This window comes from Sminthopsis crassicaudata, chromosome 1 (genome assembly GCF_048593235.1).
Source record: "Sminthopsis crassicaudata isolate SCR6 chromosome 1, ASM4859323v1, whole genome shotgun sequence".
NCBI lineage: Eukaryota > Metazoa > Chordata > Mammalia > Dasyuromorphia > Dasyuridae > Sminthopsis > Sminthopsis crassicaudata.
The window spans coordinates 470,860,225-470,884,081 of NC_133617.1; the positions used below are offsets into that span (position 1 = coordinate 470,860,225).

General features: G+C 34.4%; 1 protein-coding gene across 1 annotated transcript in view; it reads left to right on the forward strand.

The window, feature by feature from the left end:
* The window catches only part of LOC141550392 (phospholipid-transporting ATPase ABCA3-like), a 234,350-nt gene that overhangs the window by 150,829 nt on the left and 59,664 nt on the right, over nt 1-23,857 (forward strand). Inside the window, 4 exon segments of the mRNA XM_074280992.1 lie at nt 2,330-2,630; nt 12,923-13,181; nt 13,327-13,531; nt 20,234-20,447. Of these exon segments, the coding sequence (XP_074137093.1) occupies nt 2,330-2,630; nt 12,923-13,181; nt 13,327-13,531; nt 20,234-20,447 (979 nt within the window).

A 23,857-nucleotide genomic window follows, 5' to 3' on the forward strand; every position in this document is an offset into this window, starting at 1 on the left:
GGATAAAATGGAATAAAAATCACAATTATCAAGTTGTATATTATTATTATATGAAGTTTATAAACAGAGCTTTGTGAATCAAGTGAATTTACTCATATAATAAAAGACAACAAAATGTATTAGAAAACAGAATCCAATGTTATTGTTTTTCATGTGCTTGAAATTTTCAAAATTTTAAAGGGGCATTAGAGCAAAATCCATTATGCTAAAGCTGACTTTAAAAAAAAAGGCAGTAACAGCAATCATGATTATAGAAAAGGTTACAATAATTATAGGTTTGATTAAAAAAAAGACAAGCAGGAAAATTACATATTTGAAGGCATCATAGACAGTATCAGTACTTCATATATGTACAACAGATAGGATAGCACATATATTTAAAGGAAAGGCTAATTAAATTGCAGGGGAAAATAGAAAGCAGAAGTACAATAATTGTGGACCTTAATGTATTACTTTTAGATAAATCTAACCAAGGAAAAAGTTAAGGACCCATAAAGGAATTTAGAAAAATTAGAGATTATAGATCTGATGAGGAATATACAGGAGTCTACAATTTTGATGATGAATTGGGGCATTAAGACCTCACCAAAAAAAACATAGAAAAGCAGAAATAATAAATTCTCATCAAAATGAAATAAAATTTAAAATTCAATAAAAAGCCCTTAAAAATGAATTTAAACATTAAACTGCAGAATTCTAAAGAATTGGTGGGTAAAAGAAACAATAGAAAATTCCATCAAATAAAATGACAATAATGATACACTACATCAAAACTTAACATATTACAGCTGAAGCCCTCCTAAAGAAAAAAATTGTTTTAAAAATGCTTGCTTCAATAAAAGAAAAAAAAGAACAAAATATTCAAACAAGAAACTAAAAAAAAAAAAAAAAAAAAGTTGAATGAATACAACCTCCAATTAAGCAACAAAATAGAAATTCTAAAAGTTAAGAAAGAAATGTCATTATTAACAATAAATTTGATTCTCAACTTTATTAAGCAATCAATTATTTAATTTTGTCTCTATTTCTGTGCAATGTGTTTTATAGTTGGTTTATATATCCCCCTGAGTGACTCTTGGTAAACATACTCCCAAATATTTTGTAGTTGCAGAAGCAGAAATTTAAGAGAGAATTTACAGCAATTGAAAAGGAAATAAGGGAAATTATCAGTAACTATCTAATAATAGTTCTAATAATATAATAATAATAGGATAATTATCCTATCTAATCAGTATTACTAACTAACATAGAGGAAGTGAACAAATTTATGGTTTCTTTCAAGACTCAATTCAACAACTCCCACCTTCTTCATGAAACATTTTTTGCTCACTTCCCCACTGCTAATGCCCTTCCCACTCCAAGAACACATTGTATCAATTTCATCAATTATATATGTCTCATCTAAATACACACATAAGCATTTCATTTCCCCTATTGGAATATAAATCCCTTGAGGAATACTCTTTTATTTTTGTCTTCATATTTCTAGCACTTAGCATAGTTTCTGCTCTATTTAATTAATAAATTGACTGGTTTATTTAGATTATTTTACCTAAGAGTTTGCAGAAAGATATAGAAATGATAACTTAAGGGGATGGTAGAGTTAAATCACCTACCCATACATATGTGTACATACACGTATGTTTTTTTGAGACTAGGTAATACGCGATTATGTTTATAAGCAGCAATGTAAGGTACCAAAACATAAGGAGAGACTGAAGATGAGCGAGAATGAAGAGATGATTAAAAGGGCAATCTATTAGAGTTGCTAGGAGGGGATGGGCTAGAGAGAACAAGAAAGATTGTCATTGGCAAATATCTGGGCAACGTTTTATGCAGAGCATAGAAACTGGGCTCAGGAATCTCTTCTTTCTGCAGAAACACATTAGCCCCTAGACTCACATACCATCAATACTCTCTGGCCCTGGAGTCTCTCTGATTAGAAGAATGAGAGCTCCTCTTAAAACCACCATTGCAAGAGGGAATCCAGACTAGCCATCTTTTCATTTTTCTACCTAGCTACACTCCTCTGGACTTCATCATGCTCCCAAGCTAGATAATTTTCCTCTTTTTCCCTTCCTTTTCAGCTTCTTTTTTCTTGTTTTGTATATTGTCTCTACTTTTAGCTTGTAACCTCCTTGAGGAAAGAGACTTTCTTTTTTTATGTTTGTATGTCTTCCCAGGACTTAGCATAGTAACTGGCACCTATTAGATGTTTAATAAATGTTTATTTACTGACTGACAGGTTCAGACTGAAAAAGATTTCAAGTTAAATGGCTTACTTATATCTGAGACATTATAATGCTATGTGTTTCTTTCCTTATTCTAGTGGAAGCTCTACTGCCAGCAATTCTATGCCATGTTCAACAAAAAAGCTTTGTACTGTTGGCGCAATTGGAAGATGACATTGCTATTCATTTTGGCACCTCTGCTATTCAGTTCCTTATTGCTAAAAAGCTTTAATTCTTTAATTATTCAACAAAACCCACTCTTGAAATTGGATTTGAGTATATATGGCAAAACAATTGTCCCTTTTTCTGTCTCTGGAAATATGTCCCTGATTAATAATATCTCAGAGTACTTGAATATTATGCTAAGGAATATGGGACAACAGCCCCAGTTGGTGACAGGTAAGAACCACATGATTAATATCTGATGGTGTGAACAACTATCTATATTAGGAAATCATAGCATTTAGAGCCAGAAGGGAATTGAAAACTGTTTGTGCAAAACCTTTTTAATTCAGTGTAATCAAAGTTGTCCTTTTTGCATTTCATAATGTTCTCTAGTTGTTCTTTGGTCATAAATTCCTTCCCTCTCCAAAGATCTGATAGGTAAACAATCCCTTGCTCTCCTAATTGGCTTATAGAATCACTCTTTACACTTAAATCATGTTTCCATTTTAACTTTATTTTAGTATAGGGCATTAGATGTTGGTCAATGCCAAGTTTCTGATATATTATTCCATTTTCCAAGCAATTTTTGTCAAATACTGAGTTCTTATCCCAGAATTTTAGGATTTATCAGACATGAATTACCATAGTCATTGATTATTGTGTCATGTGTATCTAACCTATTCCACTTATCTACCACTTTATTTCTTAGCCAGTACCAGATGATAACTTCTATTTTATAAAAGAGTTTTAAGTCTGGTATTGCTAAGCCATTGTCATTTGCATTTTTTTCTTTAATTCTTTTGATATTCTTGACCTTTTGTTCTTCCAGGTAAATTTTGTTATTATTATGTAGCTCTATAAAATAATTTTTTGGTAGTAGGATTTGTATGGCACCAAAAAAGTAGACTTATTTAGGTCTTTTTATTTTATTAGGCCAACCTATCCATGAGCAATTGATATTTTTTTCAATTGTTTAGATCTAAATTTATTTGTGTGAAGTGTTTTATAATTGTATTCGTATAGTTCCTAAGTTTGTCTTGGCAAGTAGATATCCAAATATTTTATTTTGTATACAATTATTTTAAATAGAGTTTCTCTTTCTATTTATTGCTGCTGGGCTTTGTTAGTAACATATAGAAAATATAGAATTGATGATTTGTGTGGATTTATTTTATTAATCTTTACTAAAGATGCTAATTGTTTCAGGTAGATTTTTGAATGACTCTTGAATATTCTCTAAGGATATCATCATATCGTCTGCAAAGAGTGATAGTTTTATTTCCTCATTGCCTACAATAATTCCTTTAATTTTTTTCTTATTGCTAGAGACATTTCTTTCTTTTTTTTTAAATAGTTTTTATTTACCAGATATATGCATGGGTAATTTTACAACATTGACAATTGCCAAATCTTTTGTTCTAATTTTTTCCTTCTTTCCACTCTCCCGCCACCCCATGGCAGGTTGACCAATACATGTTAAATATGTTAAAGGTCCCTTTCCCTTCTTTAAGATCTCTTTGGGATATAAGCCCAGTAGTAGCACTGCTGGTCAAAGGGTATGCACAGTTTGATAACTTTTGAGCATAGTTCCAAATTGCTCTCCAGAATGGCTGGATGTATTCACAATTCCACCAACAATATATCAGTGTCCCTGTTTTCCCACATCCTCTCCAACATTCCACATTATCCTTCCCTGTCATTCTAGCCAATCTGACAGTTGTGTAGTGGTATCTCAGAGTTGTCTTAATTTGCGTTTTTCTGATCAATAGTAATTTGGAACACCCTTTCATATGGCTAGAAATAGTTTCAATTGTCTGTTTATGTCTTTTGACCATTTACCAATTGGAGAATGGCTTGATTTCTTATAAATTAGAATCAATTCTCTATATATTTTGAAAATGAGGCCTTTATCGGAACCTTTGACTTTAAATGTTTTTCCAGTTTATTGTTTCCCTTCTAATTTTATCTGCATTAGTTTTGTTTTTACAAAAACTTTTCAATTTGATAATCAAAGTTTTCTACTTTGTGATCAATAATGATCTCTAGTTCTTTTTTGGACACAAATTCATTCCTCTTCCACAGGTCTGAGTAGCCACAACATTTCTAACACAATATTGAATAATAGTGGTGATAATGATCATCCTTGTTTCACCTCTGACATTACTGGGAATGCTTCTAGCTTCTTCCCATTACAAATAATGCTTGCTGATGGTTTTAGATAGATGCTGCTTATTATTTTAAGAAAAACTCTATTCCTATATTCTCTAATTTTTTTTAATAGGAATGGTGATGTATTTTGTCAAAATGTTTTTCTGCATATTTTGAGATTATCATATCAATTTTTAGTTTTGTTATTGACATGATCAATTATACCAGTAGTTTTCCTTTTATTGAACCAGCCCTGCATTACCTATATAAATCCCATTTGGTCATAATATATTATCTTGTTGATAAATTGTTGTATTCTCTTTGCTAATATTTTATTTTAAATTTTTACATCAGTATTCATTAGGGAGATTAATCTGTAATTTCCTTTCTCTTTTTTGGTTCTTCCTGGTTTAGGTATCAGCATCGTATTTGTGTCATAAAAAGAATTTGCAGGGACCCCTTTGCCTATTTTCCAAATAGTTTACATATTACTGGAATTAATTATTTTTTAAAAGTTTGGTAGAATTCACTTGTAAATTCACTTGGGACATACCAAGATAATAAAAAATTGAACTTGAAGGCAACAGACTTGCTGTACAATATTTTGTTTTAGATGTAAATCTCCTGAACAATTATTAACATTTCAAGTACAATGTGACCTGCTAATAGTAACCATATGCCCTTCCAAGAGCAGAGCTCAATTTTAAAAGCCACAAAACGAAGAGGGGTGGGTGAATTTTAAAAAATAAAATGTACAAGAAACAAAAAGAATTTTGACTATAAAAATCTATTTATGGTGACAAGGAAGATCAAAATACCAACTCAGAAAAGAACAAACTGCCTACATGTAAAACCTCAAAGGTAAATATGAATTGATACTAAGCTCAAACAGATTTCTTAGAAAAGCTTTAAAAGATTTTTTTAAAGTAGAAGAAAAATTGGGGGAAAAAATGAGAGATACAAAAAAGAGAGCCAGCAACTTGGGGAAAGGAAGGACAAAAATTTACTAAAGAAAACAATTTCTTAAAAAATACATTGGCTAAATGAAAAAAAAATCCACTAAAGAAAACAGCATCTTTAAAAGTGTAGAATTAGCCAAAAAGAAAAGGAGGTAAAAAAGCTAATTGAAGAAAATCACACATTAAAAACTACAATTGAGCAATTGTAACATCAAGATTTGGTCAAATAAAATAAAAAGAATGCAAAGGTAGAAGAAAATGTAAAATATCTCACTGGAAAAACAACCAACCTGGAAAATAGATCCAGGAGAGGTAATTCACAGAATTCTTCAAGAAATCATCAAAGAAAACTGCTATGATACCCTAGAACCAGAAGGCAAAATAGGTATTGAAAAAATACATTGATCACCTCCTGAAAAAGATTCTATAAAGAAAACTTCAAAATATTATAGCTAAGTCCCAAAATTATATAGTTAAGGAGAAAGTGTTGCAACCTACCAAAAAGAAGCAATTCAAGTATCCAAGGAGCCATAGTCAGGCTTATTCAAAATTTAGCAGCATCTATCTTAATGCTGCTTATCTTAAAAAAAGTATCAGAGGACCTGTAATATGATATTCCAGAGGGCAGAGGAGCTTTTATTACAGCCAAGAATCAAAGCAAATTTGAGCATATTTTTTCAGTGGAAGAGAGGGATATTCAATGAAAGAAACAACTTTCACTTAATTTTGATGAAAAGACCAGAACTATACCCAGGGAAAGAACTCTGGGAGATGACTATGAACCACTACATAGAATTCCCAACTCCTCTATTTTTGTCTGCCTGTAGTTTTGATTTCCTTCACAGGCTAATTGTACATTATTTCAAAGTCTGATTCTTTTTGTACAGCAAAATAACTGTTTGGACATGTATTCATATATTGTATTTAATATATACTTTAACATATTTAACATGTATTGGTCAACCTGCCATCTGGGGGAAGGGGTGGGGGAAAGGAGGGGAAAAGTTGGAAAAAAGGTTTTGCAATTGTCAATGCCGAAAATTTACCTATGCATATATCTTGTAAATAAAAAGCTATAATAAAATTTTTTTTAAAAAGACCAGAACTAAGCAGAAACTTCAATTTTCAAGTACAAGACTCAAAAGAAGCATAAAAAGGTAAGCAGGAAAGAAAATATGTTATTTAAATGTTATTTAAAATATATGTTATTTAAAAATTAAACTTTTTACATCCCTACAGTAACTCTTAAAAGCTGCCTTTTTATTAGGGCAGTTAGAAAGGATACACACACACACACACACACACACACACACACACACACACACACACACACACACACATATATATAAAGTGTGGGTATAAGATAACTTTGATGTGATGATATTAAAAAAGACATTAAAGAGTGAACAAAAGATTATATTGGGACAAGAGGAAAGGAGAGTAAAATTTTAGGAGTAAATTAGATCACATGAAGAGGCACAAAAGACCTGTTACAGTAGAAGGAAAGAAGGGACAGGGATGAACATTGTTTGAAGATTAATCTCCTCAGATTTGGCTCAAAGAGGAAATAACATCACTTAATTGGGTATAGAAATTCATGTTATACTATAAGGAAGTGGAAGATAATGAAAAGAAAAGGCAAGCTAGAAGGGAGGGCAGAAACACTGGGAGAAAGGGTAAGAGAAGAGAGGTGAGATGATGGGAAGGCAGCTTGTGGGAAGGGTTGTCAGAAACAAAATATAAGGAGGGACAAGGTGGAAAGAAAGAACAAACGTGTATAAAGGAGAAAAAAAAATAGGATGATAACTGAAAGTTAATGGAACTCTCCCATAAAATGAAAATGAATAGTTGAGTGGATTAAAAATCAGATCCTACAATAATATCATTTATACGAAACATTTGAAGCAGAAAGATACATAGTAAAGATAAAATGTTGGAACAGAATATATTATGCTTCAACTGAAAAAAAAAAGCAGAGGTAGCAATAATGATTTCAGACAAAGAAAAAGCAAAAATAGACCTAATTAAAAGAGATAGGAAAGGAAATTACATCTTCCTAAAAGGTACCATAGACAATGAAGTGGTATTGATACTAAACATATATGCACCAAGTAGTTTAGCATCCAGATTCTTAGAAGAGAAGTTAAGCCAGTTACAGGAAGAAATATTCAGCAAAACTATATCAGTGGAAGATCTAAATCTCCCCCTCTCATGATTAGCTAAATTTAATCACAAGATAAACAAGAAAAAAGTTAATGAGTTGAATAGAATTTTAGAAAATTTAGGTATGATAGCCCTTTGGAGAAAATTAAGTGATGATAGAAATAAATATACCTTTTTCTCAGCACCTATTCAAAAACTGACCATGTATTAGGATATAAAAATCTATATAGAAAGGCAGAAATAATAAATGGATCCTTTTGAAATCATGATGCAATAAATGTTACATGCAATAAAGAGCCACGGGAAGATAGGCTAAAATCTATTGCAAGTTAAGTAATCTAATCCTAAAGAATGAGTGGATCAAACAAAGGTATAGCAATTTCATCCAAGAGAATATCAATAATAAAACAACATACCAAAACTTATGGGATGCAGCCAAAACAGTTCTTAGGAAAAATTTTATATGTCTCAAAATGTTTATATGAATTAATTCACCCCTAATTAAGAGAGAATTAAAACAATAATTAGGAGATATTTTGCCTAACTGTATGCCAATAAATCTGACAATCTAAGTGAAATGGATGGATCTTTACAAAAATAGAAATTGCCCAGATTAACAGAAGAAATAAAATACTTAAATAACCCCATTAAAAAAAAAGAATTTGAACAAGGTACCAATGAACTAGCTAAGGAAAAAAGTCTCCAGGGCCAGATGGATTCACTAGTGAATTCTATCAAATATTTAAACACTTAATTCTAGTATTTTGTAAATTATTTTTGAAAATAGGCAAAGGAAGCCTGCCAAATTCTTTTTATGATACAAATATGGTGTTTATACCTAAAACAGAAAGGGTCAAAATGGAGAAAGAAAATTGCATACCTATCTCCCTAATGAATATTGAGGCAAATTTAAAATATGTATACACACAAACAATAACAGGAATTTATCCCCAGGATAATGCACTATGACCAGGTTGGATTTATTCTGGCTCAGTATTAAGAAAACTATCAGCATAATTGACCATATCAATAAGAAAACTAATAGAAATAATATAATTATCTCAATAAATGCTGAAAAAGCTTTTGACAAAATATAACATTAATTCCTTTGTTTGACTTAATAGTATTTTATTTTTTCCAATTACATATAAAGATAGTTTTCAACATTCATTTCTTTTTGCCTCTTTTTTTTTTTTTTTTTTTTTTGGAGAAGTTATTGGAATTAAGTGATTTGTCCAGATCTCACAGCTAATAAGTGTTATCTGGATTTGAATTCAGCTCCTCCCTATACCTACTTACTGCACCATCTAGCTGCCCCCAACATTCATTTTTGTAAAATTCTGAGTTCCAGTTTTTTTTCTCTCTCCCTTCCTTCCTGCCTTCCTTCCTCCCTTCCCATGACAGCAGGAAATCGGATAAAAGTTATATATGCACAATAATTTTAAACATATTATATTAGTCATGTTATAAAAAAAAATCTAAACAAAAGTGAAAAGTGATGAGAAAGAAAAAAGAAATGAAAAGAAAATGGTGAAAATAGTATGTTTCAATTTGCATTCAGATTCCATAGTTCTTTTTCTGAGTGTGAATGAAATTTTCCATCGCAACTCTGTTGAAATTGTCTTGGATCACTGTATTTCTGAGAAGTCTGTTGTAGTTGATTATCATACAATCTGAACAGCATTCATTCCTATTAAAAACACTGGAAAACATAAGAATAAATGGAGTTTTCCTTAAAATGATAAGTGGCATCTCTCTAAAACCATTACCAAGCATTTTATATAATTTATTATATATCTATATCTATATCTATATCTATATATATCTATATCTATATCTATATCTATATATCTATATCTATATCTATATCTATATCTATATCTATATATATATATATATCTATATATATCTATATATATATCTATATATATCTATATATATATATATATATATATATATATATATATATATATATATATATATATATATATATATATATATATATATATATATATATATATATATATATATATATAAAATGGGCATAAGTTAGAAGCATTCCCAGTAAGATCAAGGCTGAAGCAAGGGTGTCTATTATTATCATTATTATTCAAATTAGTATTAGAAATGTTGGCTTTAGTAATAAGAAAAGAAAATTGAAGGAATTTGAAAAGTCAATGAAGAAATAAAAATATCACTCCTTGAAGATAATATGGTAGTATACTCAGAGAACCAACTTAAAAACTACTTGAAATGATTAAGAACTTTAGTAAAGTGGCAGGATATAAAATAAACCCACATAAATAATCAACATTTCAATATATTGCCATCAAAGTCCAGCAGAAAGAGATAGAAACAAATTCCATTTAAAGTAATAATAGACAATACAAAATAGCTATCTGCTTATCTGCCAAGACAAACACAGGAATTATATGAACAGTTTTATAAAACATTTTTCACACAAAGTCAGCTGTAAACAATTGGGAAAAGATCAGTTGCTTATATCCCAAAGAAATACGCTTATATCCCAAAGAAATACTAAAGAAGGGAAAGGGACCTGTATGTGCCAAAACGTTTGTGGCAGCTCTTTTTGTAGTAGCTAGAAACTGGAAAATGAATGGTTATCCATCAATTGGAGAATGGTTGGGTAAATTATGGTATATGAATGGAAAATATCAATTGTTCACAGGTAGGCTGAGCTAGTTTATTAAAAATAATTCTACCTAAATTAGTCCATTTAGTGCTGAACCAAACTGCCAAAAAGAAATATAGAGTTAGAAAAAACAAAACAAAATTCCTCTGGGGAAACAAAAGATCAAGAATATCAAGGAAACAATGAAAAAAAAATGCAAAGGAAGTGTACTAGATCTGTACCGGATCCCGGATCTAAAACTATATTATAAAGCAGCAATCATCAAAACTAGTTGGTGCTGGCTAAGAAATAGAAAGGTGGCTCAGTGGAACAGGTTAGATACACAAAATACAATAGTCAATGACTCTACTTATCTTCTGTTTGATAAAGCCAAAGACTAGCTTCTGGGATAAAAAAAATCACTATTTGACAAAAATTGCTAGGAAAACAGTAATGCAGAAACTAGGTATTAACCATCATCTCACACCCTATGCAAAGATAAAGTCAAAATGGATACATGACTTAGACATAAAAGTAATAACATAAGCAAATTAGGAGAGCAAGGAATAATTTACCTGTCAAATCTATAGAGAAGGGAAGGATTTATGACCAAACAGGAAATAGAGAACATTATGATATGCAAGATGAACAATATTGATTGCATTAAATTTAAAAGTTTTTGCTCAAACAAATCCAGTGCAACCAAGATTGAAACATAAAGCTGAGAAACAATTTTTATAGGCAATGTTTCTGATAAAGGCCTTATTTCTAAACTATATAAACACCTGGGCCAAATTTATAAGAATATGTTATTCTCTAATTAATAGTCAAAGGATATGATCAGGCAGATAGCAGAAATGGATTACTCTTGGGTAGAATACAGGCCTTTTAAACCAACAGGGCTGTGTCCTGTGCAAACAGCTCCAATGTAATTGCCAGAAGATGACGAGAGATTTAGAAAGTGGTAAATAGGAGGAAATTAGATAGGTTAACTGCCTGGGAGAGAAGGTTTGCTTGTATTTCTTCAGATGGAGAAGGAATCAGATGGGTACCGAGTCGAATTCACCTTGTCCATCAGAGAGAGACAGAAAAAGAGAAAGACCTCAAAACAAAGGAGAAGATCTAAGAAACATCTGACACTGAAAGAGCATGGCTGATAAGGAGACTGTTAAAGATTCCCTAACACAAGAGAAGACTGTTAAAGAACTTTAAAACCAGCAGGAATCATTGGATTTCCTAACATAAGATGAGACTAATGGACAATGGACTTATGGACATGTATAAATTCTCATTTTATGATTATTTGATCATGTTATTTGTTACATCACTTCTAGCATGTGTTATGTTACTATGTGTTTATGTAATTTATGTAATTATGTAATATCCCATATTGATGCATTTATGTTTAAAGGCCATGACCACTCTATGTTCTAAATCAAAACAAAGGGGGAGATGTTAGGATTACAAGGTGAGAACTCAGGTTGTCTAAACAATTCTCTAGCTCAGAGTTCACACCTTTAGGAGTTAACACCTTTAGACTTCTGAAAAGGAGTTTATACATTTAAAGGAGTTTACACCTTTAAAAGGAGTTCTGAAGAGGAGTTTACACAACCTTTAAAAGGAGCAAGTTCATTGGCTGTGGGAGTTCTCACTGGGGCGTTCTCTTCGAGGACAAAAGAGGGCAGCATTGGGTCTGGAGAGCAGTCTAGACTGGGAGATTGAGTTTAGACAGCAGTCTGGAAGGAGAGTGTCTGGATTGGGGAAGAACAAGATCTGGAGGAGATTCAGAGCCAGGATTCAGGAAGAAGAGGATTCAAGATTCTATCTTCACTCCTGGCTGGAGGTTCCAGAAGCTTCCCAAGAAACCTGCTCACAGAGGAAAAGATTTTACAGAAAAGAAACCTCCTCCCAGAGAAGGATTACAACTGAGAGATGATCAAAACTTTATAGCAAATGGCAAAAACTAATAATTTTTTAAAGTAAAAATCTGTACTCTATTTCCATTTCATTAGAGACAGGATCTATGCCATAGTGGAGAACACTACCAGTAGCAAGCTATAGGTCTTCAAAGGATAATGAAAAAAAGCCAAGTGGTCCTTCATTGTCATTAAAGTCTGGAAATATAACTAAAGCTAATACTGACTTTGATTTATTTTCATCGTAGGCCTAAATCTTATGTTAGGTATGTTGGGCTTGTGTTTATGTTTGTCTATGCCATAGGTTTTTTAACCTGGGTGGTTAAATCTGCAATAACTACATGGCTTCAGAGACTTACTATCTGTATAATGCTGGGCAAGTCACAACCTCTGTCTGCCTCAGTTTCCTCATCTGTAAGATGGAAGTAATAATAGTACCTTACCTCCTAGGGTTGTTGTGAGGATCATATGGAATAATGTATATAAAGTGCTTTGAAAATCTTAAAACATTATATAAATATTATCACTTTTATTGTTGTTATAGTTATTAACCTTGTGTAGCCTTAATATCTGTCACTGATGAAAGAATGTTTATGTTATAAGGCCACTCAGGGCAGATATCACAGCTTTTATTTTTATCTAACTCAATATGATTAGGGGTCTATAATTCATATCACCTGACTTATCTATAATGCTTTTCCACCACAGGTGAAATGGAAGAATTCCTGCTTGAAAGTAAAACCTGCATTGAGCACTGCATTATTGCAATTTCTCTGGAAGTCACTAACTACACTCTGGTGGCAACGGCTCTGTTCAACAACCAGGCATACCATTCGGCTGGAATAGCAGTTTCAGTTTTGGATAACATTCTGTTTAGGGTGCTTTCTGGCCCTGACGCATCCATCATGGTTTCCAACAAGCCTCAGCCCATCAGCATCTTCACTACTGAAAAGGATGTCATTTCTGAGTAAGTGGGACTCTTCTGTTGGGGCTGGGGCCCTTCGTGGGCCAGTTCTTTCTCCCTCCTTCCTGGTCTGCCCATTTATATCCACTTAGGAAGCAGCTGCAGTGGGAATCGGAACTAATGTCTCTCTGTGTCCCATCTCTTGCAGAACTTCTAATGGACATGAAGTTGCCTTTAGTCTGTCCTTTGGCCTGGCAGCCTTGGCCAGTACGTTTTCTCTCCAGGCTGTGAATGAGAGAGTAACTAAAGTGAAGCACATCCAGTTTGTGACCGGGGTGTATGTCATCATTTTCTGGGTGTCTACCCTGATATGGGATCTCTTCAACTTCTTCATTCCCTGTTTACTGTTTCTGGTAAGTCCCCAGTGAGGGTGTGTCAAGGACAAGTCTTTGCTCCTATCAGTAGTTCTCCATTCAGCCAGCACTGTTCTGAGCTCCAACTGGGAGGCCTATTTCTGGGAGGCCCAATGTGGAGCACTCAAGGTAAACAGGATGGTAACCTGGTATCTGTAGAAAGGAAGGCAACACTATTGTCTTTCTACCCAGGTTACTTTTACCTTCAGAATCCAATTCTTCCAGTGCAATAAGAAATTCGGTTCTGCACACATGTATTGTATCTAGAATATACTGCAACACATTTAACATGTGTGGGATTGCCTGTCATCTAGGGGAGGGGGTAGAGGGAGGAAGGGAAAATTCGGAAAAGAAGTGGGTACAAGAGATAATGCTGTAAAAAAATTACCCATGCATACGTACTGTCAAAAAAATTATAATTATAAAATTAATTTAAAAAAAAAAAAAGAAAGGAAGGCAACCCTTTTTATTTTGCTCTTTCTATATATCAGTCATGGGACTTCTTCAAAGACAGAAGGACTATTCGAATCTTGTTAGGTTAAATGACCCGCCCTTTATTACAAGTCTCTAATAAACTTTTAGCATTGTCCTTGGCACACCACTTGTCCCATAATACCAGTAATCCCCATGCAGTTGGCCTTTTCCTACTTTTAATAATTCTCTGTGTGGCCAGGTATAGCAATGCAGAGGAGAAAACACCTCTCATTTTTCTTCCTCCTTCCCCCTGTCAGCCATGACTTGTGACTTCCATTGGAGCTCTTGGAAAAAGCACATATACTGTGTTACTAGCTCTAAGCTGATTTGTCATCCCTAAAATGTCCGCCAGAGTGCTTTGTTACCCTTTCCACAAAAGTCCTGACACATTTCTAGCCAACTGGATTTTTCAGTTTGTGTTACCATTACTCCTCATGGCTCTGCTCAGCTGATTTTGGAGTCAGGGAAAAGACTGACTAGAGATTGATGAAAAAATTGTTATGATTTTCATAATTATCAAAACAATGTGTGTAATGACTACACTAATAATTTAGATTTCTCAGAGCTATCTTTTCTGGCTTGGCAGTCAGTCTTACAATGCAACTTGAAATGATCACTTCTTGACAACACTCTCCTGTGTAAAGTGAAGTGAATCAAAAAATGTAAAACTTGTTCCTAGCACAGAACTCTGGTCCTTTCCCCCTACTATGATTTGAAATAATCACTTAAAAATTTTCCCACAGGACTGGAGAATATCCATATCGTCCTGGATATAAACCACTCTGGCCCTGAAACTGATTGCATTGTAATCCCCCTTCCCCCTTCCATATGTTTATGATTTGTGTATAAAATCTCCATCTTTCTTACAACAGGAGAGGTCTACTCAAGAAAATACAGTCTGTAAACTGTATCCTTTACTCTGAAAGTGATTAATTAAACTGCTACTTGATCTCCAAAGTCTTTCTCTGCTTTGTGTGCCCATCAATTAATGTTAATTAAATTTGGCTCTCTTGGTCTCTAAACTTTGGATAGCTGAAGTCGCCAAAGCAGAGAAAAACTTTAGTTTACAGGAGGGAAGGGACTAAAACAAAGCAAAACAGAACATTGTCATGTGCTCAGCAGAACATCAAGGAGAATTCAAAATATATAACAATAAATTACCAGTAAAATAAAGGATATATAAAAGCAGAAGAAATTAAATTCACAAATATTCTTCTTTTTTTGCTTCCTTGTAGGTTGTTTCTTTGTTCTGTGCACCTCTTTTTAAAAAAAATTTTATTCTTTTTTCTCCTTTCATCTCTTTTACCTTCTCCAAGCAAGCTATAGTTAAATAAAGATATATTTATATATACCTATGTAGATATATATATATATGCACATGTGCACACATATACACACCCTCCACATGAACACAGACATATTTATATATATACATTCACACCTACCCAAGACCTATTCACATAGACATATATCTACATATACATATAGAGAGCAGCATGTATACATATACTCAGACACACACATGCATATGTCCATATGTAAACATGCATCCAAAACAATATTAATATAGCTGACATATAATATAGATTTCTCTCTTGATTGAATCTTTAAGTTTGACTTTGTCTCCAGATCAATGATTACTAGTTTTTTTCCTAATAAATTTTACTCCTGATCCTTGAAGTGTTTGTGTATATTTTTTTCTTTCCTGTGTCTGCTAATTCTTCTGCTTTAATTCTACTTCTTAACTTGCCTTGCTATTACTTAACCGTCTCCCACCCCTTGCCTTCTTCCCCCTCACCCTTTGCTTTTCCATGTGTCCATCCCTCCCTTCTTATTTCTTTATAAATTTTGGAGGATGCTACACCCTTCATGGTTTATGTATGTAGTGTTGCCTATTTATCCATTCCCAATGCGAGTAGGTTTTTTAAACTAAGAGCTCTCTTGCCCACTCAATTGCCTCTGTGTCTGTTCTTCTCTGCACCTCATTTGTATAACATAATTTCTATTTTTACTTTTTTTCTAGATAGTTTTGCTTTTTAGAGTCAGATAATACTCAACTCTGTCCCAGAATTTCTTTTGAACTACCCAATTGGTAGTGTAAGTTTTAAACATACAGTATACATTTTCTGTGTAAAAAATATAAACAATTTGTCCATTTAAGTTCCTTGAAATTGATCTTTGATGTTGTCTCTTATATGTTAAATTTTCTATTGAGTTTGGGTTTGGTTGAAAGCCTGAAAATCTGCAAGTTATTTGAATATCGATTTTTTTTTCATTCACTATTATGGATAATTTTGCTGGGTATAATATTTTTTACCATAGGTCTGGTTCTTTTGATTGTTTGTATATATGATTCCAGGAGCTGTGGTCTTTTATTGTGTCTATACAATTCTAATGTTAGTTCCAGCATATTTGAATTGTTTTTTTCTTGTTCCTTGTAAAATATTCTGTTTGATCTGGGGGTTTCAAAATTTGGCAATAATAGTCCTATATGTTTTCCACAAAGGCTCCTTTTGAGGTGGTGATTGGTGGGTTTTTTCCTATTTCTACTTTCCCCTCATGTTCTATCACTCCAGGACCGTTTTCTTGGATTATTTCTTGAATTATTGTCAAGATTTTTTTTTTTGGGGTCGCCGCTTTCAGGTAGTCCAATTATTCAAATATTTTCCCTTTTTGATCCATTCTCAAGATCTGTTGTTTTTGTTAGATGCTTCACATTCTGTTCTATTTTTTTCATTCTCTATATTTTGTTTTGATATTTTGATATATGTCTCTTATAAATTCCCTGGATTCCCCTTGCCCAATTCTAATTTTCAAAGAGTTATTTTTGTCTTTAAGACAATCTCCTAAGTTTTTTTCCCCATAATCTTTTTGTTTTTCTTATATAATTTTTATTTTATTTTAGCTTTTCTTCAGTGTCTGTCATTTAGAGTTCTATAAATTCTCTCTGGGCAGGGAACCATTTAATAGTAACTCTTTGGAGTAGAAGAAGCTTTTTTTTTTTCTTTAGTTTCCTCCTCTGAAGATGAAACCTGGTCTTCCTTGTTCTCATAGTAAATTTGTATAATTTGGTTCTTTCTTCTTTGCTGGTTCATTTTTTAAAGTGAGAAGTATTAGTGTAAACACCTCTAATTGTGGAGTGGGGAGATGGTGCCTCTAACTTCATTTCAGCTCTCGTCTGACCTGGAACCCCAAGCCAAAAGCTCCTCCCTCCTGCAAGTGCCCACAGTCAGATGCATCCCTGCCCACTGCTTCTGCACTCACCAGGAGCTGGTTCCTTCTTATCCAGGCCATCATCTCAGCAGCCCAGCTGGGCCTGGCATTCCTAATCAGCCCAAGTTCCCTCAGTCTTCCTGGACTCAGAGCTCTGACCCCACAGGTAGTCTGGGAAATGACAGTTTCTATGGTTCCTGCTGAGGTTCCTGCTAAACTCAACTAGTCCCAAAAGTCCCCACCGGGTATTTCTGCAGAGTTTGCCTGGAGGTGTTGGCACTTCACACTGATTAATCCCTGCCAGGGTTGTTCTTCTGGATTTTCTTGGGTTGTACTGAGAGGACCTCTATTCTGCCTAAATCTTCTTAATTTTTTAAAATCAGTCTATATTTTTCCTAAAGCACAAATTTGTTTTGTTTGTAGGGAAGTCTGGAGAGCTTGAAATTGACTGAGCTATACTGCCATATACTCAGAATCCTCCCCTGTATCTTTTTTTTCCCCCCAGAGTCCTAACTCTTAATCTGGCAACTTTAGTGCTCCATCTCCTGCTTTACTATCAGCCCTAGTCTTTCACCAAGCTTGTCTTTCCTTGTGAGGAATGTTCCAGGGACCTTTTTCTTGATCCAGATCACTTTGATCATTAATTGATCAGTTTGGTATGGCTTGTTTTGTTATTGCACACAAATTGGCTTTTGCATGCACCTTTTCTTTTTGATAAATTCGTATCCAACTACACACTGCAAAGGAAACAGAGCATAGGTCTGAATTAGAAGCAGTGAAAAAAAGGATTAAGTCATCTGAAAATCTTTTCCTTAACAATCCTCAAGCTCCCCAACTCACCTAAACTGTATCCATCTTTACCAATAGAATCCGTCGGCTCTTGGGCTTCCATGTTCTCTCTCAAGGTGCAAGCCAAAATTTGTCTAATAAAAAAAATTTGAGGACAGTAGCTTGATTAGGACTTGTGGTTTTAATCCCTAGCAATGTGGAAAACTCTAAGTTATTACTCAGGAATATCCCAGCCCCAAGGGGAATATTATAGGCTTTGATGAACAGTTTTGGCTTACCCTGTATTCATACAGATCTTAGTATCCAAATCTGTATCAATTCATGGTTGCCTTGATCAAGAAAGAGAACACAAAGAATTGGTGCCAAAAAGTTGATTGGGATGATCCAACAGAAGATCATAAAATAGATTGAGACTCAGAGAATTGAGGTAAGGAGCATGACACACCTTCACAAGGTGTCAGTGAAAAGCTCCTTGATGCCATACCCTTTGCTTTTCCTCAACCCACTGGTTTAACAAAGGCTTGAGATATCAAACAGGACCCTGAGGAATCTATCAGTTTTATGACACACTTGCCCAGGTTTTTGATGCCAACTCTGGTCTCAAATATAATAGTGCAGTGGAGCAAGTTCATTTTTTTTTCTACTTTATTAATAATCTTCACCCACCCATCTCTAAACAAATTAAGCTGACTCTTTCTGATTGGAAACACTCTGACATTGGGTTCCTCCTTGAGACTGCGATACGGCTGGCAGTTACTTTTCCAGAAAAGGATGAAAATGGTAAAAAGAATGTAAAAGAGGGGCTAGAGGAGGGAGATGCTGAGGGGAGAAAAGAGAAAGCAGCCCAGAAAAATTTACAATCTCCATCACTCACTTGGACTCGGCTGCAGGGAACGTTGAGAGGAGGGGGATATTCAGGCCATGCCAGTTAACAAGTTTGTCAGAGTCAGGAAGTGAACTATTAGTAGGAGGTCAATTATCAGACAGCAAATGAGATTCAGGTAAAATAGCAAGGACCTAGTTGGAGGAAGCTTCCATCTAAGCCAACAAAAAACTAAAGCAATTAACTTTAGCAAAGTAGCATTTCTATATATTATCAATAAAACCCAGCAGAAAGAGGTAGAAAAAGAAACTCCACTTAAAATAATAAATTATTTTATGGAGATCTCACCCAGGGCAAATGTTTATAAGGTGGCCAGAAAAAGCAATTCAAGGATACTCTCAAGGTCTCTCGTAAGAACTTTTCAACTCCCATGACATGGGAGACACTAGCACAGGACTGCCCAATAAGATGTATTCTCAGAAGAGAAGGTAGTGTGCTGTATGAGCAATGCAGCATTGAATTAGCTGAAAAGAAATGTGAGATGTACAAAATTAGAGAATCCACCCCAAATGTTCATTATAGACTATTTGTGTCTGACCTGTAGCAGATTATTCTCAGCTCATATTGGTCCTTCCTTCCTGTGATCCTAAGTACAATAAACTTATAACCTGTCTAGTTAGGGATATTATACTTCCACTTATATACCCTAAGAGTGCATTAGGGTTTGTTGGGTTTTTGTGGGTCTTTTTTTTTTTTCATTTTTGTTTTTGTTCTTGACTGCACCATATCAAATGATTCACTCATATTGAATTCACAATTTTGCTTCCAATATCTGGTCTTCAGATAGGATAAGAAAAATGAAAATGCAAGTATTTCTGGCAAAGCACCAGATCACATAATTGATGATGTCCAGGGCAAATTTAATGAGCCTTATAAAGACTTAGTGCAACAGGACCTAATATGACAGATCACATTAATTGATGATGTCCAGGGCAAATTTAATGAGCCTTATAAAGACTTAGTGCAACAGGACCTAATATGACAGTATACAGGGACAGTTGATCTAGAAACCACTTTATTGATGAGTAACTGGATTTTCTTTGGACTTCTTAGAACATTCTGTAAATAGATATCTGCACTGGTGAAAGGATTCCCTTCTCCTCCATGACTTTTTTGACCAAGAAAAAGCCATTTCCACTAAAAAACAAACAGAAAACAAATAAAATGATACTGAGGATGGGAGTGTTAAGGGTCATTGGGTAGGTAAATGGTTCTCCTTCCTATTTTAAAGTTGACATGAGCCACTTTTTTTTTTAACTTTGCATTGAGAGTTGGTTTCTTGCTTATTGTATGGATCATGTTGTTTCCCTCTCTCTCAACCTAGCATTTGTACTTTATCTTAGGTGATGTTCAAAATCTGTCAAATAGAAATTCTCTACAATAATTTTGTGGATGTCCTGATGATCTTCATGTTATATGGATGGTGTACCATTCCCCTCATGTACCTCATGAGCTTTTTGTATTCTCGATCTTCTACTGCCTATACCAAGCTTTTCATGTTTAACTTCTTTTCAGGATGGGGCAGTTTCCTATTTGTCTTCCTTGTAGAAATTAAAGGTAAGTTAGGGCATCAAGGCCTATCTCCTTCTCTGCTCAACTGTCTCCCTCCCTACTCTCTCCCCCACCCCTCATGAGCCATTTTTCAGAATGTAGTCATTAAGTCAAAAAGCAGCAGCTTGAGGAATAGGAATTTGCTAGGCAGATAAGGTGCAGTGGACCTCCAAAACTCTTCCAGTAAAGAAGGTCAAACTTAGACTCACTGACCTACCTCTAATGAGTTAGAAAAACAAGTTTATGTAATGCAACTGTGTTTGCTCCACTGCCATCATTACCCCTTCCCAAATTTCCTCACGATATTAAATCTCTATTGGGAGGGATTTCTCACCTGAATGCTAGTAAAGAAAACTTAAGGTAACAGCAAGTAAATATCTAAGATGGGCTTTGAACCCAGGTCAATTTGACTCCAGTTCCAACATTCTATCTACTATACCATTTAACCTTTCCAAGAGAGACACTATTGATATATTTTTTTAAAAATGCAGATACCATCAGAGCTGGAAGGGATCAGTTTCTCTAATAATATGCTCTTATGCAATTCAGAATTTTGAAAAAACTTTGGAGCTAGTCCTCAGAATCCTCCGGCTACTATCTGATATGGAAGTAGTTTGAAGCACAACAGAGCACCTGAGAGTTTAAATGAGCAAGCTTAGATTTTATTCCCGTAAATCACATCTATTCTATGACCTCCTGCACATACCTTAGTAGTCACCTCCCAGTCCAGTCTCCAGTTGGTAAGAGGGGGAAAAAGGGAAGAGCTCTTCCTGTCCAGAGCTTAAATAGGGTCAATGAGGTCACAGACACAAGCCAATCAACGATGAAGTCTACATCCCAAACTTGACAGAGACTTCAGAGTGAGATCTAGGTTCCCGCCATGGGTGGAGGTCCCACCCATGAAGGAAATCCCTAAGTACTCAACTCTTAAGCACATCCAGGGATCCTAAAAACCATTGGTCCACTTACATCTCAATTGTGCTTGCCTGACCTTTCTTTGGACCCTTATATATCTGATGGGGGCAAAATGCTTTAGGAAAACTAAAATAGAGAAAGAGTAATTCTAGCTAGGGGGAGGGGGAGGTGTTGGTGGAGAATCATGGAAAGGTTCAAAGAAGAGGCACTACTTGAACTGATCTTTGAAGAAGGAGTTCAGTCATGGGAGCAGGTAGCTCTGCAAATGTATGATGGTGAGAGACAATAACTCATACTTACATAGTTACAGAAATGGCTTAGGGGCACAGTGATGAGAACAGTGGACCTAGAATTCAGAAGACATAAGTTCCAATTCCTTAAGATTGTTGAGAGAATTAAATCAGATACTATCTGTAAAGTGTTTGCAAACCTTTAAAAGCTATATAAGTGCTAGTTAATCAATATTATTGTGCTTGTAGTTTATCTTTAAAACCACGCCAGAACTTTTGGGATACTTTGTATAACACATTAAGGTCTGAAAAGTATTCTTAAAATCCTATGAAACAGGTACTGCAGATATTTAACAAATTCTGTACAGCTAAGTAACTTTCTCATGCAAAAAAAAAAAAAAAAAGAAGTTTAGATTCTATTGAAGAGAAAGATGTAACCTATACCTGTACAAATAAATACAAAGAAAAGCCCTAATAACTGAGTAACTGAGAGTGGAAGGTGAGGATCAGGAAAGATCTAGTGTGTGGAAGGAAATTAAGGATTCTGAAAAGCAGAAGTCAGGAAATCCATTCCAGATGGAATTTCTTGGTGGTATCTGGCAGGTTTTGAAATTTAAAGTGAAAATTGAAAATGAAATTAATTACTCTCTTCTCTTTCTACCTTTGGAATGTGGTCTTGGCCACTCTTCCCAAACCATATTTCTTTTCTAACAGGAGGACCAGTTCCTTCTTCCCTGAATTGCCTTTTACTTACTGTGTTTCCTTGAGACTTAATTCATCCAATCAGAAGTCTTATGACTAGGTTTAAATGACATGTTCTACATATCTTCCCTTACCTTGACAATTAGGCAGTCATTCAGCAAACATTTATTAAGTGCCTACTGTGTCATAAGCATTGCAGAAAAGTAAAAATAGTCCCTGACCCCAAGGTACTCACATCCTAAAGGACATGTACATACTGTATATGTACATATGCACATTTGTGTATATATGCATGATGAGGTTAGTGGTAGTGAAGACTGTGAGAATTGGGGTGGTCAGAGATCCACAGGTCTAATGTGAAAGAATTCGCAAACCTGAAATCTGTGTGGCAAAAAAGGGATTTTTATTGTTCACTAAAAAGGAAGTTTTCTTAGTGGGCAAAATTCCTGATTAGGAATTTGGCAAAGGTGGGTTAACAGATCCCTGTTTTTATGAGTAAGTCTTGGTCTAGGGGCTGGGGAGCAGTTTGAGCTGACTATCAGGCCAAGATCCCTTAACTGAATAAGCTATTGGGAGTGGTCCTAGACTAATCTTCAACTTAATTGAGGGTGCAACCAGTCCCTGGCCAAGATTTCCAATTGAATGAGACCACTTTTCTTGATTCCCTGAGGGTGGGCCTTTCCCAGAGGAGAATTTCTCAAGGTTTACCTCCATTATTTCCCCCCAAAAGTCAGAGGGGACACAACTTGCATCATACATATTTGTGATAGATATCTATGTAGGTTATTTATTAGGTCTTTTAAAAGAGATATTTGATACAGATTTTCCTCAACAGCTTTCTCTTTTATTCTAGTTGCAAAAGCTTGTCTCATGCCATTTAAATTTTTTTTAAATGGTATTGTGAACTTAACCCAGCTTGATTAAATCTTAGAAATTATTTCTTCTCTTTCAAAGATGAAATTTAAAGAAGAAAATTTAGACTTAGTTAAATTAAAGACATCCGTCCAACCTCAATGCGGCTATCCAGTTAGCCAGATGAGGCTATTTGGCCAAAGTTAAATATCCAAGGATTAAACTCTGCCTTTTATTCCTTATTAGGAAAGTGGCTGTTAAAACTAGGCTTCAGTGTCATCTATATGCATTTTTTTAACCCTATGGCCTCCAGACAAGTTAATCTAGTCCCATTAGTTTTAAGAGAAGTTGAGAATACTGAAACATTTTTGAAATACCTTATAGAACAATAATTCATGGCTGGTCTATACACATGTACATACTAATACATACTTAAATGTGTGTGTAGTTTGTTTATAGATATCTACCTTTTTTGGCAAGGGAGAACATTTAGGTTGACTATGGGCCAAGAATACCTTAGTTTCCTTAGGAGAATGCCCTTTATGTAAATGTTTTCTAAAGACTGTCAAAAGAACTCTGGCAAATAAAAGATCCCCGATGCTATGATAACTGTCAAATGTTACTGTGGAACAATATTTGGCCATGTAGGGGCTTTCTTTTCTCACATTCAGAATTTTGGAGATATCAATCAGGTCTGGCAAGATCTATATACTCTTC